Raw genomic sequence first — 16,618 nt, forward strand, 5'->3', positions numbered from 1 at the left:
AATTTAACAATTGACTAGTTCTGTAATAAGAGCTTTGGCCTTTTAATATATTATGTAAAGTTCTTTTCATATAAGCAAAAAAAAAATTTTACTTACGCTATACTTGAATTTTCCCATATTTATTTTTTTAAAGATAATACACATAAAATTATAATATTTTTCTAAATTGTGATGTTTAATGTATTCCTAATGCTCATTTTTTGCTTTTGACAACAACATAGAAAAAAATAAACAAATAAAATAAGTTTAGAAATTTAAACTCATTCTCTTCATGACTGAAATAATTTAGTACTACTGCCATCTCTATGAATAAGCAAGCCACCTTTTCTTTTTAATTTGTTGAGGAAGAAAATATATATAAATATTTTTTTTTTCAATTCTAAAGGCAAAAATATTTCATTAATATAAATTAATAAAAATGTTCAACATATAATAAATTCAAAAATATAAAATTATAATCAACAAATAATATAGGCAGGACAGAATATTAAGCAAGGGATTTTGATTTAGAAGGCCATGGTGTAACAGCCAAAGCTATCTTGATAAACCTTTTATAACCTGCTCTGCCTTGGAAAATGTCTCCCTAAGTTGTATAATGTGTAATGTAAAAAATGTTTGTTCCTGAGGATGAAGTTTTAGCCAAAATGTTGAACTTTTTAATTAATTAATATTGGCAAAATATTTTTCCCATTATAATTAACTAAGTTACTTTCACCTAAAATTAAATTCATAAAAAAATATTTATTTTTTTGCAAATTCATAACACTATGCAGCGATACCCATTTAAGAAATGACAAGTACAGTCATGGATGGCAGTGAATGAGTTGACTTATTGCAAATATTAATTTCAAAATCTTATAACAAAAACATTTATAAAACAAAAAAATCTCCCTTCATTGATAATATAAAATAAATAGTTGCCTTTCTTTTTTTCTTTTTTTTTTTTTTTAAATATAAAACTAAAAATACATTCTTAGATTTCGTTTAGTGAAAATAACAAATTCAAAGTACCATAACATGGCATATCAAAAGAATATCAATAAAGATTCATCAATAATTTATTTTTTGGTTTATATATATATATATTTTATTTTCAAAATTTTTATACTACTTATAAATTTATACACATGTAGCCTTAATAATTAGGAAACAAAACTCCTCTTTAATAAATTAATTTTCTAATCAAATTCAAAGGCACTAATAAAAACTATTACCCACACTCCCTAGAAGCAAGTAATATCCTCTTAGTTCAAATTCATTGAAAGCTCGCAAAATTTATGAACAATAAACATTGTTTCAACCTCAAATATTTAAGCACAATATTGTTTTAGGACAGAAATCCACTAGACATATTAATCATTTCTTATAACAAAATAATTATCTTAAATATAAGACAAATTTGTAATAATTAACGCCATAGTCAGTGATAACAATTAATTCCAAATGAATAAAACACTAAAAAAAAATACAGACAACAAAAATAAATTAACCCTCTGTCAGGTAAAATGTGAAACCTGACAAGTACAATGTATCTGAGTGATCGACTACTAAAATTATCAAATTTTCTGGAGAAAGAAAATTTATATTGAAATACAGAATTTTAGTAATAAAAAAAAAAATTCTAAATTAAACAGATAAAAATATCTAAAATCCTGTATTTAGTAGTAACACATTGCTGTTTATTAATTTGATTATTAGTAGAAACATATTTTAGGGTTTATTAAAGCTAGATGTGATTTTAAGAGTGATGGAATTCAATGAAGATCCTGATTTCCTACAGAGGTAATTCCTGAACTGAATGATAAAATGTTGACTACTGCAGTGAAAAATCTCTATTTTATGTCACAACATTTGATAGGCTAAAGCCATCTTAGGATTATATAAAGAATGTTTCTAAAATTAAATTACATTAAAGAGATGTACCGAGAACCTTTTATAATATTAATAGGCAAATTAATTTAAAAGAAATTTGTAAACAGCAGTAAATGTAGTACTGCAAAAAAGTTATATTATTATATTAAACAGGACTGATACTTGTATATTACTCATTTTATAAGTTTATTATTACTGATTATTTGATGATAAATTGGATTAAATGAGTTGTTTAGAACCTGAGTGGACAATTCCAAATATTTGAAAATTGTGCTTGAAGGGTCAATTGTACGAGGTGCCATCTGTGGGTTTTATTAAGAATTTTATTAATCTTGAAACCATTCAGGAAATATAGCCGGTTTAAAATGGGGGTGTCCCAAAAGTTCCTTTCTCTTTGCGCAATGAATGACCTTATCTGGTTCTGTTTGGTTAAACATGCAAGCGTTTCTATTAGCTGCGTATGTCATTCATTTCAGTTGCCCCAGAGCTCTTTTACAGTACGTTTTGTTGTGCAACAGTCTCTTTTAAAACATTCATCCACAAAGTTAAACATGGGTAGCAAAACGCGACATGTTATGCTTTGTTGTTTCTAAACAGGTGATAGTGAAAAGAATACTGTTGGGGCCAAGGTATACTATGAAAAAAAACTACAGCCGTCCAAAAATGAAGGATACAGATCTTATCACGGTTCCTTTCTTAAAATAAACAATAAATTCTACAAAACAATGTCATCAACTGGATCGATTGAAAGCTGACATTGCAAAAAAATGGCCAGAATTAATGAACCGATGAGTTGTTGTTTTTCATCATAACAATGAGAGACCACATATTACATTAGGGTTAAGAGAAAAGCTCTATCAGTTTATTAGGGATGTTTTACCGCATCCTATGTACTCTCCAGATCTTGCTCTATCTGACTCTTACTTCTTTCTGTCCTTAAAATATTCTCTTCCAGGATTATATTTTGTTTAAAACACAAATAAATAATAATTTAATTAGTAAACATTGTGAATTCATTTCATATTAGAAAAAGGAATGAAAATTAAGGGATGACCTAATATATTGGAATAATGTCTCTTATATCAAGTTGGCAGTGCAAGAAAGAATCAAGTGACTCGATCCACTTTATCACTGCTAACTGAAATGTAAACAGACCCCACATGGTCATCCAGGGACTCGATCTACTTTATCACTGCTAACTCAAACGCAAACGGACACCACAGGGTTATCAAGTGATTCGATCTACATTATCACTACTAACTGAAATGTAAACTGACCCCACATGGTCAATCAGAATGACAGTAAATGGCATTGAGGTTGTAAGTTTAAAATATGAATTACTGTGAAAATTCTGAAATTAGATAATTAAAAGTTTGAACGCCTCTCCTCTTTCTCAATACCTCATTTACATAAAATTTTGAATGATCAGATTTCAGAAGATTTTCAATAATCCATCAGCCTTAACCAATTTTAACATCCATCTTTTACCATCATTCAGTCAGGTTCCAAATTCCTCAAATGTACTTTTTAATTTATTGATAACATAATACTAACTATTTATGAAGCATTGTATAATTAACTATCTTTTTTTCTCCTAATATACAATATACGATATATTTTAAAATCAGATCTACTTCAGTATAATCAAACACGATTTTAAATAAAACAAACAAATGATATGTATTCAAAGACTACAATAGACAGGTTACACTAAGCATTAGCTTTTTTACGATATTTACCATATTTCAATAAATTAAACTTATACAACAAAATGTTCATTTACTGAACCATTTAATTCGTTTGATAATAGTTAATTAATGATTTGTTTTCAGACTCAAAAACTTTTTATTATATTTTAAAGCTTTGTTTTCGATAAACTTAACAATATAAATGAGTATACATTATAAATTTTAACAAGAAATAAAATATGCAATAAAAAGAGAGAATATTTAAACGAGATTCTAAACAATTAACAGCCTCATAATATTAATAAAAAAAAAAAAAATTAAGAAGAACTATAAATAAATAAATATAAAAGCACAATGGTCCCGATATTTTTTTAAAATGACTGCATCAAGATTTAAAACCAGTTATTTACCAACAGGTTAGTTTTTAAAAATATTTATCATTTTAATGCAGATTTGTTTTTTAAATAATTGTACTTTACACTTGTATATTATTATTATTACATAAGTTATATATAATTAAAATGTCATGATCCCTTCTTATACAGTTCATTTATCTTCTTAAAATATATCTCCATTCGATAAATAAAAATATAACTATGTTCGCATATAACTAATCCATGGCATTTAACGACGAATCGTTTATCGTCGCTCCGGCCGGTAGACCTCACCTGGATATATTCCGTGAAGTGTCACTCGGAGTTTCCTGTTCAGGCAACGGTTCGGAATTCAATTTATACAGAGGTGCACACTTCAGCAGCATTTTAGCAGCATCTTCTCTTCCTAGCTCGAATAGTTTTTTTATCAAAACACCTGGAAAAAACAAAAAAGATAAAAATTCATACTATCTTGTAATATGCTCTTTTATGAGTAAATCGTTATTTTTTATATATGACTGATTTTTAGTATAATATCCTCTTTTATGAGTAAATAGTTATTTTTTATATATAAATGATTGTTAGTTGGTTTTATCATTTCAACATGTTTATTTGTAGTATTAAACCTAAAAGCAAACTAACCAATTTTATCGTCTATGATAAATATGTTATTCAAAATAAAGCCAAGATAGCAGCACGAGACCTGCACAAATTTCTTGAATCGCGGCCATGTTGGAGCAGATTCAAATATTTTAAAAACCTTTATTTTATCTTGCCATCATAAATGAAATTACAATACATTTAAGAAAAAATAGAAGTTAAGAATAAATATTAAAGACAATTATTTAGAAAGGAAAAAACTTAAAACCTTAGTGCTACAATCAATGTTGAGAACTAACAACGAGAGAAGGGTAAGGAAGAAAACTTGGTTTTGGACATTCGTTGCTTAGGCGCGGGCGGGGAATGATGTTTCCTGGATGAGAGGTCCTCATCATCTCTTGTCCAGCTCAAGGGTGGACATCTTAAAAACGGAGCCACGGAGGAATCACCCAAGAAGAATAAAGGATTTTTGTTTGGATCGCCAAACAACACACTTCGGTAGATGAGAAGTGAGTAAAAAAGTGTAAGAGGACCAATATTTTGTTTTGTTAGTGTTTGTTTACTGAAAGATTGTCAGCAGTCAGTGTTAATTAATTGAGAAAATCATCAAAAGAAGATTCTATGAAATTGGTTAGTTTTGTTCTACCTAAAATTGAATACAGTTGTAAAAGAGATCTTAATTAAGTTTAAGTGTTATTAGTAGTCAAGTGTCTTAGAAACCCACCCAGAGATTAAAAGTCTAATTATATTATAAAATTTAAATAAACTATCAATAATTCCTTTTATTTATTTTTTTAATTTTTAAATATTACATAATATAGATAAATAATTGATTGTATTAATTCAACTTATGAAGAAGAAAACAAAATTTAACACAGTATTCATTTTTATGTAATCTTAACTTACATAAAACTTCTTTATTTTCCATTTTTTAGTGAGATAAATTTAACTTAACTTATCTATTTTACGTGTTATTATGTCTGCTGTTCATCTTCACCTAATAGTTTGCATAATTTTTTATACTCTCATCATTATCTATTTTATATTTATACTATTTTCTTTCAATTGTATGTTATTTTGTTTCACTTATATTTATGTAATTTTAATATTACCTTAAATTACCTTTTGTATTTTATCCTACTATGTCAAAATATTTATAGTTGTTGTTTGTATCTTTTAGCCCTGATAAAAACCTACAAAGTGGGGCGAAACGTTGGCAAATAATTAGTTGTAAACTATTTTTGATTTCTTGTGATCGCACCGCTGACCATCTTCTTCATAATAATAAAATAAAAATTTGGTTTCTTAAGAAAATAAATTTATATTATTTTCCAGAGGGTTATATAAAATGCATGTATTTGATTACCTATATTGTTTCCAGGAACTTTGGAATATTCCGAGAGCAGAGCCGCTGTTCTGGAGTGCGATGCTGCCTCTATCGCCGAGATCCTGTGGGTGAGGCCTAGGCCAACAGCAAGGAGGCACCAATCCCTGCCCTGCGGGTCCGTCGGGTCCAGCTGCTTGCACAGCCTCTGTCGGGTCAGGCTGCTCAGCGAGCCGGCATCAACTTTTTCAAGCAATCTCTTTACATCCTTTCATGAAGAAAAAAAAAAGAATAGAAATTAGATAATTTTAGATATTAGGCAGGCATTGCTTTTTGGGGTCTCGAGCACTACGACATTCTAGAAAAATTTAAAAGGTATTTTTTGTTTAATTACACCAAATTTTAGTACCACAGGTAGGGAGAAAAAAAAGGCACTTATTTCACCTCAATTTTTATTAAATTAATGAAAACTATGTATAATTCTAATTACTAGTCAACATTAATGAGTCTGCCAAATATAGGTATGGGGAATAAAAAATGGCAGCTGTTTAAAAACATTAAAAAATTAATTTTTCAATCAGAGCTCTATATCTTCATAACTACTAACAACACTAGAAAACTTAAGAGATCATCATTTAAAGTAGAGCAAATTTGCTAAATTATGAACCCTAATAGAGCTATTTACGTTCAATACTTCGTGAGATCTAGCTTTTTAAAAAGCAACATTTTTTATAATGTATTGAAAAATCAGTAGTGAATTTACTTAGAGAAATCAATATCTCAGAATCCATAAGACGTACAGATGTCTATACTATACCATTCTGCACTACTGCCCTTGAAGGACATGGGCCTCGTCACAGATTGCATGCCAGGCTAATCTATCGGTAGCAACCACTCTCCATCTTCTGACCCCAAGTTCCGCCTCAACATCGTCCAGCCATCTCATTCTGGGACGTCCACGCTTTCGGATACCACCCGGCTTTTCAAGAAGCAGCCTCCTTGGCAGAGGATCCTCCTTCATACGCTCCACATGCCAGAGTCACTTCAGCCTCCCCTTTTTTAATACACTTACTATGTCAGGCTGGCCATACCATGTTCTTAATTCTTCATTTTTCCTAATTTTCCACTTTCCATCAGGGTAGGCTGGTCCATATATTTTTCCTTTCCAGGTGCATAGTTGTTTCTTCATCTCCTTTTCAGGACCCATGTCTCACTGCCATAGGTGACTGTTGGACGAATAATGGTCTTGTATATCTTGGCACTCCAAGAAATATCTTTGAACTTCAGAACTTTATGTACAGTAAAAATGCAGTGATTTCCTGTTGCTATTCTGTATGCAATACCACATATACGTGTAACGTGTGAGATGCTATGTGTGTGTTCATACATACCAATAGCACTGGCTAAGAAAGGAGGATACATGGGCCATTATTGTTTTGGCCTAGGCATTGTGTACATGTCCATAATCATATATCGTGTGGAGGATTTGTCACGTGTGAAATAAATTTGAATGAAATAAATTTGATTTCTTCAAAACCCCAGGACCTAAAATTAATAATTATACAGCACATACACTTTTCATTATATTTCTTATATTACTTCAATTTTAAATAATTTCCAATTTGTACATGTATTTATTTAGTTGATTTTCATTATTTTCTTCTTTCATTCTTAATTTTAATATTAATATATTCCCTGTATATTATTATATAAAGATTCAATATTGTTATAATATTACGTACTTATGTAATTGTTATACTACTTCTCATGTTTCTTATTATTCTGTACTTCCATTTAATCATTATGATTGTTATTTTGTTTTTTGTTCTTAGCTCTGATGAAGGCTTGAAATTCTTGTTGAAAAGTTAGCACTAATAAATAAGATTTTTTTTTTTATTTGTGTTCTTCACTTACCCCATCCCCAATCATCTTCTCATTTATATTTCACTATCATTCAAATATTTATAAGTTCCTTTTTTATTTGATTGCACAAAATGTATAAAAAAAAATAGACAGATAATAAACAATTCAAAACTATTTTTAATCAGATTATCATACATACAAAAAGTATTATAAAAGAACAAACCTCTTCGGCACCAAACGATATCAATTGTAGTACAGATTCAGAGACGTTGGCTAAAGGATTACTTAGCTTGGTATCCATACCAGTGTCACTGATCGAAGCTAACATTACAGTGTCCGGAGGGTAACAGTGCATAGGAGACGCATGTGTCCTCAGGTCATAAGCACTCAGGAAATGTTTTTCAATCAGCAGGCCAGGAACCATATCCATCATAACCTAGAACATGAATGCACCATGTCAATGCATCTCGAGTCATAATTCATACTGAAGGTGCATGCAAATGCATAATAAGGTAAATCACATTTAAGCCAACCAATGATAATTTATAAGACTTTATTGGAACCAGTGAAATTATGAAAAATTCACTGGTATACATGATCCTTAGTTTAAAATATTAAAGTGTGTTAAATGGAGAAATATCTCCTTAGTAAAGAAATAGTATTCAATAAGGTTTGTAGTCTCTTAAAAGGTCTGCAATGGAGAATGACGTCACAAAGCAGACCAGCTGAACTCTACGCCATTTTGTCAGTGATTTTGATAGGTTAGTTGCTCGTAGTTTATATTTGGTTTGTGTTGCTTTTGTTTTGGAAATTTTTAAACTCTAATAAAGCAATGGATAAAAATAATAATAAAGTAATGGGGAAAAAAAATTGAACAAGTGAGATGGAGGAAAGATGATGTGATGAAGCTGTTGGTGATTATATTATCTCTTTCAGACTTATATGTAACTGCCCATCGAACCGCAGCCTTTGGTAGATCTTTCCTCATCCGTTCCTCTTCCCTATTTTATTTAATATCAGATGTTTGTCATCTTATGTTTTATGATATGACATATAGTTTTATTTTATTTGTTCTATTTTTATTTTATATATTCTATTAATTATTGTTGTTCATTTTTATCTTTTTTGAATTCACTGTTTTATTATATTTTATGATGTTTTATAATTTCATTTTTAATTTGTACTTTACTCTAAGGCTTTAAAGCCTAATTTTGACGCCTGTATATTATTCTAAAGGGATCAATCCCATAATAAATAAAGAATATTATTATTATTATATACAATATACTTTATTTATAATATTAATGATTGTATATATATTTTTTTTTTTCCTTTGTGCAATAGTTAGATTCATTTACGGCATTTCCTTTTCTTTTCAATCTTTCAATTAACAATCACCAGACCAAGCAGAACCACGCATTTACAGCGTTAGGAAATTCCTTTGGAAATTAGATTCTGTATGCGATAAACATTAACTGGTTTTTAGTAATTAGTCGCTATTTGAGAGATTTTTGGTTTTGTTTTAAAATCTTACAATAATATTGTAATAGTAGTTTTATCCCTTTTTTAAAAAGTTTTTGCTCTAATTGATTAATAAATAATGTAAATAATCCATACATTTGATACAAATTACTTACCAAATCTACAATACCCAGAAGATCTTCGAGAAAAAGAAAGCAATTCCTGCCGGATCCAGGTGGACCTCTGACCTTAACTTCGATAGCCTCGACCTCATCTTCAACTTCTAAGCTCAGCATACTCTCCATAGCTCCGAGACATAATTTGGAACCGCACATCCACTGATAAAGGTCGCTTTGCCAGTCGTAATAGCCGACCACTGTTCTCCGAAGTTCCACCTAGTTTTTTTTTTTAAATATAATATATATTGTACACCTAGATGTACAGAAAATATTAACTGTTTATAACCCACTAACTGAGTATAGAAATTGGTAAAAACTTAAGACGATGAACTTGAATGTGCAAGATTATAGCAATAGAATAGTGTAATTGTTGTATTATATCATAAATATTTTTACATGAATAAGAATTTAATGAATAAAACTTGTATTCTAATTTTAAGTTAATAATTATTTATAATTCATAGATAAATTTCACATTAATTTGAATTAGTATAAATACTTATTTGTATTTCAATGAGAAAGTAAATAACATTTATTTATTCATTTCAACTTGAATAAAATTTAAATTTTTCATGATTGTAAATATAATATTTGATTTTAATGATCGTCAATTGCTCAGATCCAATAGACTTGATAAAAATAATGGTATTTACAGCTTTAAACTAAATATATATAATAAGCAATTAATTCAATCATTAATCCAGTATGTAAATAAAAATAATGTATGTTTAATTTTAACTAAATATATTAATTTATATCAAACTTTCAACTGTGTTCAATTAACCTATATACATCTCTAAATCTAGCATTACCAGTGTTTAAATATACATACCTGCAGCCTAGGAAACACTGCATGAAGAAGATGAGTTGTGCCCTCCTCAGTTTTTAACCTAACCCCGCCGTAAGCACCATCTATATACCTTGGATCGGACATATCCCAAAGGCCATCCAGTTTTTCGACCAGGTTATAACAAGGAAATTCATATTCGACTTCACCATCATTGTCGCACTGAAAATATAACAATAATCTTAACGTTACAAATTTAAAAAAATTAAATCAAATAGGCACTGCTACAACCCATAAAGGGTGAGGAATGCAGTATTTTGTAAGGAAGTATTGTTACTAGATCAATGGTCGGGCAAGGAGATTGGTTTGGTGATCATGCCAGATTTTCACCCAATGGGCTGTCTGTAGTTCAGGGATTTGAGGCGTAGGGCGGGGGGAGGGGAGTCAACTTTTATTTCTGTGGCAGTCTCATTAAATGAAAACTTGTGTTGTCATCCCCATCATTGTGTTAGAATAGGATGGTACCCTATAAATAATCATTCCTATGTCAGAAATGGTTAGGAAGAGGATCATTGATAAAAAAAAAAAGAAAAAGATTTTTACCCAATTAAGAGTACCCACTTTATGAGGTAAATGGCAGAAATGCCTCCTTTAGCATAGGAAAAAAAAAAAAAAACTTTATGAGGCAAGGTGTACCCTGAAGTGCTCCTGAGCCCACAGGGCTGACTTACGGCTACATTGAAACAGAAAATAATTATCTGACACTGTAGGATTAAAATCCGGGTCCTTAAGCTGCCCAATGCCTTATAAATATTTTTTCTTAAATTAAAAAAAGCTAATTTTAGATAGATAGATTTATTTTAAAATTAATATCACAAGAGTTATTACATATCACATGTAAATAATACGTGTTTTATCAGAAGCTATATTTGGTGCAATCCAGCATTACAGAACATCGAAGATACATTCAAATATTGTATTTTTACTAATAATGAACTTTAAAAGGAAAATTACCTGAATACATAATTGCAGAGCTTCAAGCACTTCTAACATAGCCATCGAATCCGCTTCTGGAAAGGCGAACTGAAAGTCTTCAACCGTATAGCAGCCTGTGATACGTGCATGCGTGATGAAGCTAATGGACAGTAGCTGTCCAAGGACTTGACTGCAAAGCCAACTCGGGCTCAACACTATCAGATCCCCGACAAGGATAATCTAAGTAGAGAAAAAATAATCAATAAATCAACATAATTTGTTTTGAAATTATAATAATAAATTCCTTATTTATTCTTGGACACATACCTTTACAATAATACTATAAAAATAGTATATTGGCTTTAGAGAGTCTTAGAGTAACAAATAGAATAACAAAATAATTATTGACACATAATAAAAAAATGGCAAATCTTTAAAGAGCAATAATAAACTTAATTAATGATACAGAAAAAAAAAATTTATGAGAGTAATATTAATTAAAAGCACAACCATCTACATAATTAATACAGCAGTTTTTATAAAATATGATTTTAAAGGAGGAACATATATTTTTATTCTATTGGAAGCGAGATTTGAAGGTGGGAAGGGTACTGGAAAGATGGATGGAAGTAGGAATTTCAAGAATTCCATTGAGAAAAGGATCATAAAAGGAAAAATCTGTCGCCTTATAAATTTTATTCAATACCCAATCGGCCTGGTGGGCTTTATTACATGGTTAATATAACAGGTTTTTTTTTTTATTTAACAATTAAATTATGTGGGGAAAGGGGAAGGGAGAGGGAGAGTACAGTCTTGTGCAAAAGATACTCCTGACTATTTACAATGCTATAAATATTGAAAGATTGTGAATAATAACGATGAATTATAAACATAATAAATAGAAAAAAATAATAATTCTTAAAAAGAGAGAAAAATAAAAGTTAATAACAAAAACAATGACATTTATAAATTTAATAAAATAAATAATTAATTTCTAATGGGGGAAAAAAAATGTTAATTTAAGAAAAATGCAAAGAGAAAATATAAATAAACTTGTAATAATATCAATAATAGAAGGGGTATTCATGATATAAATTGTATTAAATGTAAAATGTTTTAGCATGTTAAATGTTACTGGTACAGGATTGTGAGTAGCTCTATTTAAAGTCATGTTAAATGCATAAGCGCTTCTAGCAGATTTTATAACCTTTACTTCCAAAACTTCATGTTACTGTTTACTTGGCAGTTGATTTGTGAGCTATTGAGATTTTGATTGATCTTGAAGACTTGTTCTTCTATTATGCTCTGTTCCTCATCCTGCACCTGTCCCTTTGCCTGAGTGCAGTGTGGAACTTCTCACTTCTGTGATAGAAACCTATTACAACTGCCTTTATTTTCTTCCGTTCAACTTAAGCTCGACAGTTACTGCCCAATAACTTATGTGGTTCAAGTCTTGTAAAAGTTTTCTTATGGCTGGTAATAGGTCAAAAGGCAGGAAGGAAAGATGTATTAGGAAGTCATTTGCATAAATATGGCATACGGAGTGATGGATGTGTAGCAGGATTTAGTGTGTATTAGTGTTAGCATTAATGTAAACAGCAAACAGGATAGGGGACAGAGATGAACCTTGAGGAACACTACAGGAGAGGATAGGATAACTCTTCACAATCGTAAATCTTCATTTCAAAACACAGGAGTCAGTTGCAAGCCATGGAAATGAGGTATCTGCAAAAAATAGAAAGAAATACACAGAGATAGGATATGAAACGCCACCATATGGGCTAATCTCGACGCAAGACTAGCTGAGACCACAAACTAAGATGGTTTCGACATCTTAGGATGGATCCAGATAGAAGTGCCAGGAAGACTTGCCAGACCCGCACGGATGGGAAAAGACTCAGAGGAATGCCTCACATCTCCTGGGAGGACAGTGTAAGGGAGGCATTCAGGAAGCGTGGAATGGAGTAGGAGAAGAGAGATCTGGTTCAAGAGAGAGACATTTGGGCCAGACTCTATAAGCGGGATCCTTACACCACACAGCGGTAGAAGAGGAAATGACTATGATAATGATGATTTATCATTAATATCTGGTTTTAATTTTTATATAAATACATGTTTGTCTAAGAATTCTAACTCCTGCATTTATTAAAATACACAGTCATTTTTGTAAGAAAACTAGTAAACTCACTGTGAAAGTACACATTAAAAAAAATAATTCCATTATAAAGAAGGAACTTATTTTTTAGTAACAATATTTGATAAATAAGCGAGTTACCTCTCCCATTTGCTGCAACTGGTTGAGCAAAAGGTTGAAATGATCATAGCCAGCCAATGGATTCACTTGTGCCCTCGCTTCATCAATAAACGACTCCCATGTCATGACAGGAACAGATTCAGCAGCCTTGCGCAGCGAAGGCAACCATGAGAGAACAGCTTCGCAAAATCCTGTCATCTCTCGTACCCCCTGTAAAACCAAAACAAAATATAAATAATACTTAAATAACACATGAAACAACAAAACTTGAGTTTTCAAAATTAAAGGAATTCATAAAAAGCAAAAAAAAATAAAATATATATATATAGGTTAAATTTAAGGACAACAAAAAAAAAATAAATAGAAATGATTGAGGACTTAAAAAACAATGAAAAACAAAATATCTAAACTTACGGACAAAATATTTACATTAAAATTATAGTCCATTGTAAATAATAAATGAATTCCGTACAAAACTTTGAAGTTAGAAAACTGGATAACATTTTTAAAAAGTCTGATCACTCATGGATTAGAGATAAACACAATAAAAAGGAAAATTAATTTGTTTTCAAATAAAAATCATATACACTACAATTTTCTGATTACTTTCACTAATATGTATTTGTATTAAAGAGAATATTATTGTATTGAAAAATTTTAAATCCAAGTTATCAATGGAAATACAAGTTTTAAGGTCCTCGGAATCAAAATAATCAAGTTTGGCAAAATGATCTGTGTTTTGTGTGCACTGCTATAAATATACGGTCAGACCAGAAAAAAAACAAAAATTTGTCCCAAACTGATATTGAGTATTTAAGGTAGGTATATGTCTGGTATGTTACAGTACATGTTTTGTTAAAATTGACTTACTAAAAGTGCCACTTAATTTTAGATTTTAAACTTTTTAACTAATTTCTTAAAAACCCCGCTCCAGCCATTTAGATTTAACTCATAATTTCACAATGTTTAAAATGTTCTTTATTATCAGCTAGATGTTAATGTCATTGAAATAATCTGAAAGGACTTTTTTAAGGGGGGGGGGGGAGGATTTTCAAAATAATTTCCCTTAAAGTATCTTTAATTATGTTTATCTGAAAGAAATAACTATCTTTCATTGTATATTTATATATAAGGGAAATAACAGTAATAATATAGATGAATAATATAATGTTGGGGAGCCAACAATTTTAGAGAAGTTAATACCTAACATTTAAGTAATGGAGAATGATAATGAAACACATAATTTAAATGAATTTATAAATAAACGTATTCATGTTTCCATGGTTGCTTAAAAATTAATCTGTACCGCTACAACCCATAAAGGGTTACTTTGTAAGGAAGTAGTGTTACTAAACCAACGGCTGTGCAAGGAGGTAATTTGGTCAGAATCACACTCGACAGCCAGATTTTGACCCAATTACAGGCACCTACTTCATGAGACTGGGTGGAGCCCAGAGGGCTCCCGGACCCACACGATTGACTCACAGATACAGTAACAGAATAAATAATTACTGATCTCAACCAGATTCGAAACTGAGTCCTTGGAGTTAGTAGCACAAAGCCTTGCTGCTCTCCTATTTTATACTATTTAAAAAATTCATTTTATTTCTGAAAAATTAATTTTTACTCTTAAGTTGGGTGGTAAGTGAAAGTTTTGTGATACCCATATAAATCTTCACTCGTTATATACAAATGGCATCAGTAAAGTTTTGCTTTGAGTGATGGGATCATGCAAGAAGGAGAAGGGTTAGAGCATACTTAGACCTATCCCAGCCTGCGCAGAAGCTGGCTGAGTCAATAAGCTAGGTTCATTTCTCTTTTGACTATACTAGTAAAAGGTGTCGGAAATGTCACCCTGGTCTAAAGTTTAATACAGAGCGATTTTACGCAACAACATTACATTTAGATTAAGTGTGGATTAGTCTTTGGAGGAATACTGCTTGTGCTTGGAGAGTATTTTCCATACTGTACAACTACACCGAGGTGGTTTCAGTAGTTTTAAAGAGGAAATTTTGAGTCTGAGGATGCTTCATTGGTGAAGAAAATTACTTCAGGTAGACAAGGAGGTGATCTACCACCAGATTTAGGAGTCTTTGGGCATTTTGCACGATCATATTTAATTAGGAAGCTTTGTAATATTTGGTTGCCCATAGCTTGACTGAAGCTCAGATGGCGAATTGTGTCTCATGGATTTGGTCAGCACTGGAATAAAACTGTAAAAAAGCACCTACAGCCCAAATTTAACTTCATCTTTATCCTTCAGGTGAAAAACAGGCTGAAAAGGAGGTATTTCAATAGCATTCCAGACCTTTCAAGGGATTCGGATGTTGAATGTACTCAAAAGGCAGAAGAAATGTGAACAGAGTTATTTTGAAGACTGGTAGAATGCCAGTAGCAGAGGGAGTTGATGCATAGGTCTTTGCAATCTCAAAACTGCCATGGTGCCAGTTTAAATCTGGCCTGGGGGTCCTACTTTTATTTCTGTGACAGTCCTACAAAATAAAAACTTAACCCCCCACCATGTTTAGAATAGGGTGGTACCTTTTAGATAATCCCTTGTAAGAACAAAAATGAAGACTGATTTAGGAGGATAGAGGTGTAGCAGAGACTATTTTGAAAAATTGTAGAAAATAAAATTGTATTGCACAACTTTCCCAATGTTCTTTGTATATTATTACAAATTTGAAAAAGAATTATTTTCTAATAAAATTTAACATAATCAAAACACGTTGATCGCAGTTAGCAACACTCATAAATTACTAAATACACAGTTTGATGAACTGCCTGTCTCCAGCTCTCCTAATATACCTGGCAAATCAATTCAAAGATTCTAACCATAAATCAGGTCATTTATAATTATATAAAAATTAATTATATTTCATAAAATAAATATAAAAGGAAGATGGTCTGGTTGCGATAAAAAAAAAATTTAATTAATAATTAAACTATATAATGTGAGCCAACGTTTCGCCCCACTTTGTAGGGCTTCATCAGGGCTAAAAAAAGATACAAACAACTAAAATAATGTAACAAAGTAACAGAACAGATAAAATTAAACAAAACTAAACTAAGGTGTGACTAAATATGTGAAAATTTATATAAAAATAAACAAAGTAAAATAAAGAAAAGAAAAATAATATGCACTGTATTTTTATACTTACATTATATATTTTATTTTATATAAGAAAAAGTGGAAATAATTTAGGATTTTTCGAAAAACAATAACCGCTAATGTATTGCT

The 16,618-nt window shown here is 30.6% G+C and overlaps 1 protein-coding gene across 2 annotated transcripts in view; it reads right to left on the reverse strand.

Moving 5' to 3' along the window:
• Positions 1–1,077: 1,077 nt before the first annotated feature.
• LOC106684306 (death-associated protein kinase 1) overlaps positions 1,078–16,618 on the reverse strand; it is a 57,537-nt gene continuing 41,996 nt past the window's right edge. For both annotated transcript variants that reach the window (XM_014426299.3, XM_014426300.3), the window contains 7 exons: positions 13,399–13,587; positions 11,163–11,363; positions 10,194–10,370; positions 9,359–9,577; positions 7,945–8,157; positions 5,901–6,126; positions 1,078–4,370 (listed from right to left, as the gene is read on the reverse strand). In XM_014426299.3, coding sequence (XP_014281785.1) covers positions 4,225–4,370; positions 5,901–6,126; positions 7,945–8,157; positions 9,359–9,577; positions 10,194–10,370; positions 11,163–11,363; positions 13,399–13,587 — 1,371 coding nt within the window. In that variant the 3' untranslated portion in view covers positions 1,078–4,224. The remainder of the gene's footprint in view (positions 4,371–5,900; positions 6,127–7,944; positions 8,158–9,358; positions 9,578–10,193; positions 10,371–11,162; positions 11,364–13,398; positions 13,588–16,618) is intronic.

This window comes from Halyomorpha halys, unplaced genomic scaffold (genome assembly GCF_000696795.3).
Source record: "Halyomorpha halys isolate HHAL.00 unplaced genomic scaffold, Hhal_1.1 Scaffold568.1, whole genome shotgun sequence".
Lineage (NCBI taxonomy): Eukaryota > Metazoa > Arthropoda > Insecta > Hemiptera > Pentatomidae > Halyomorpha > Halyomorpha halys.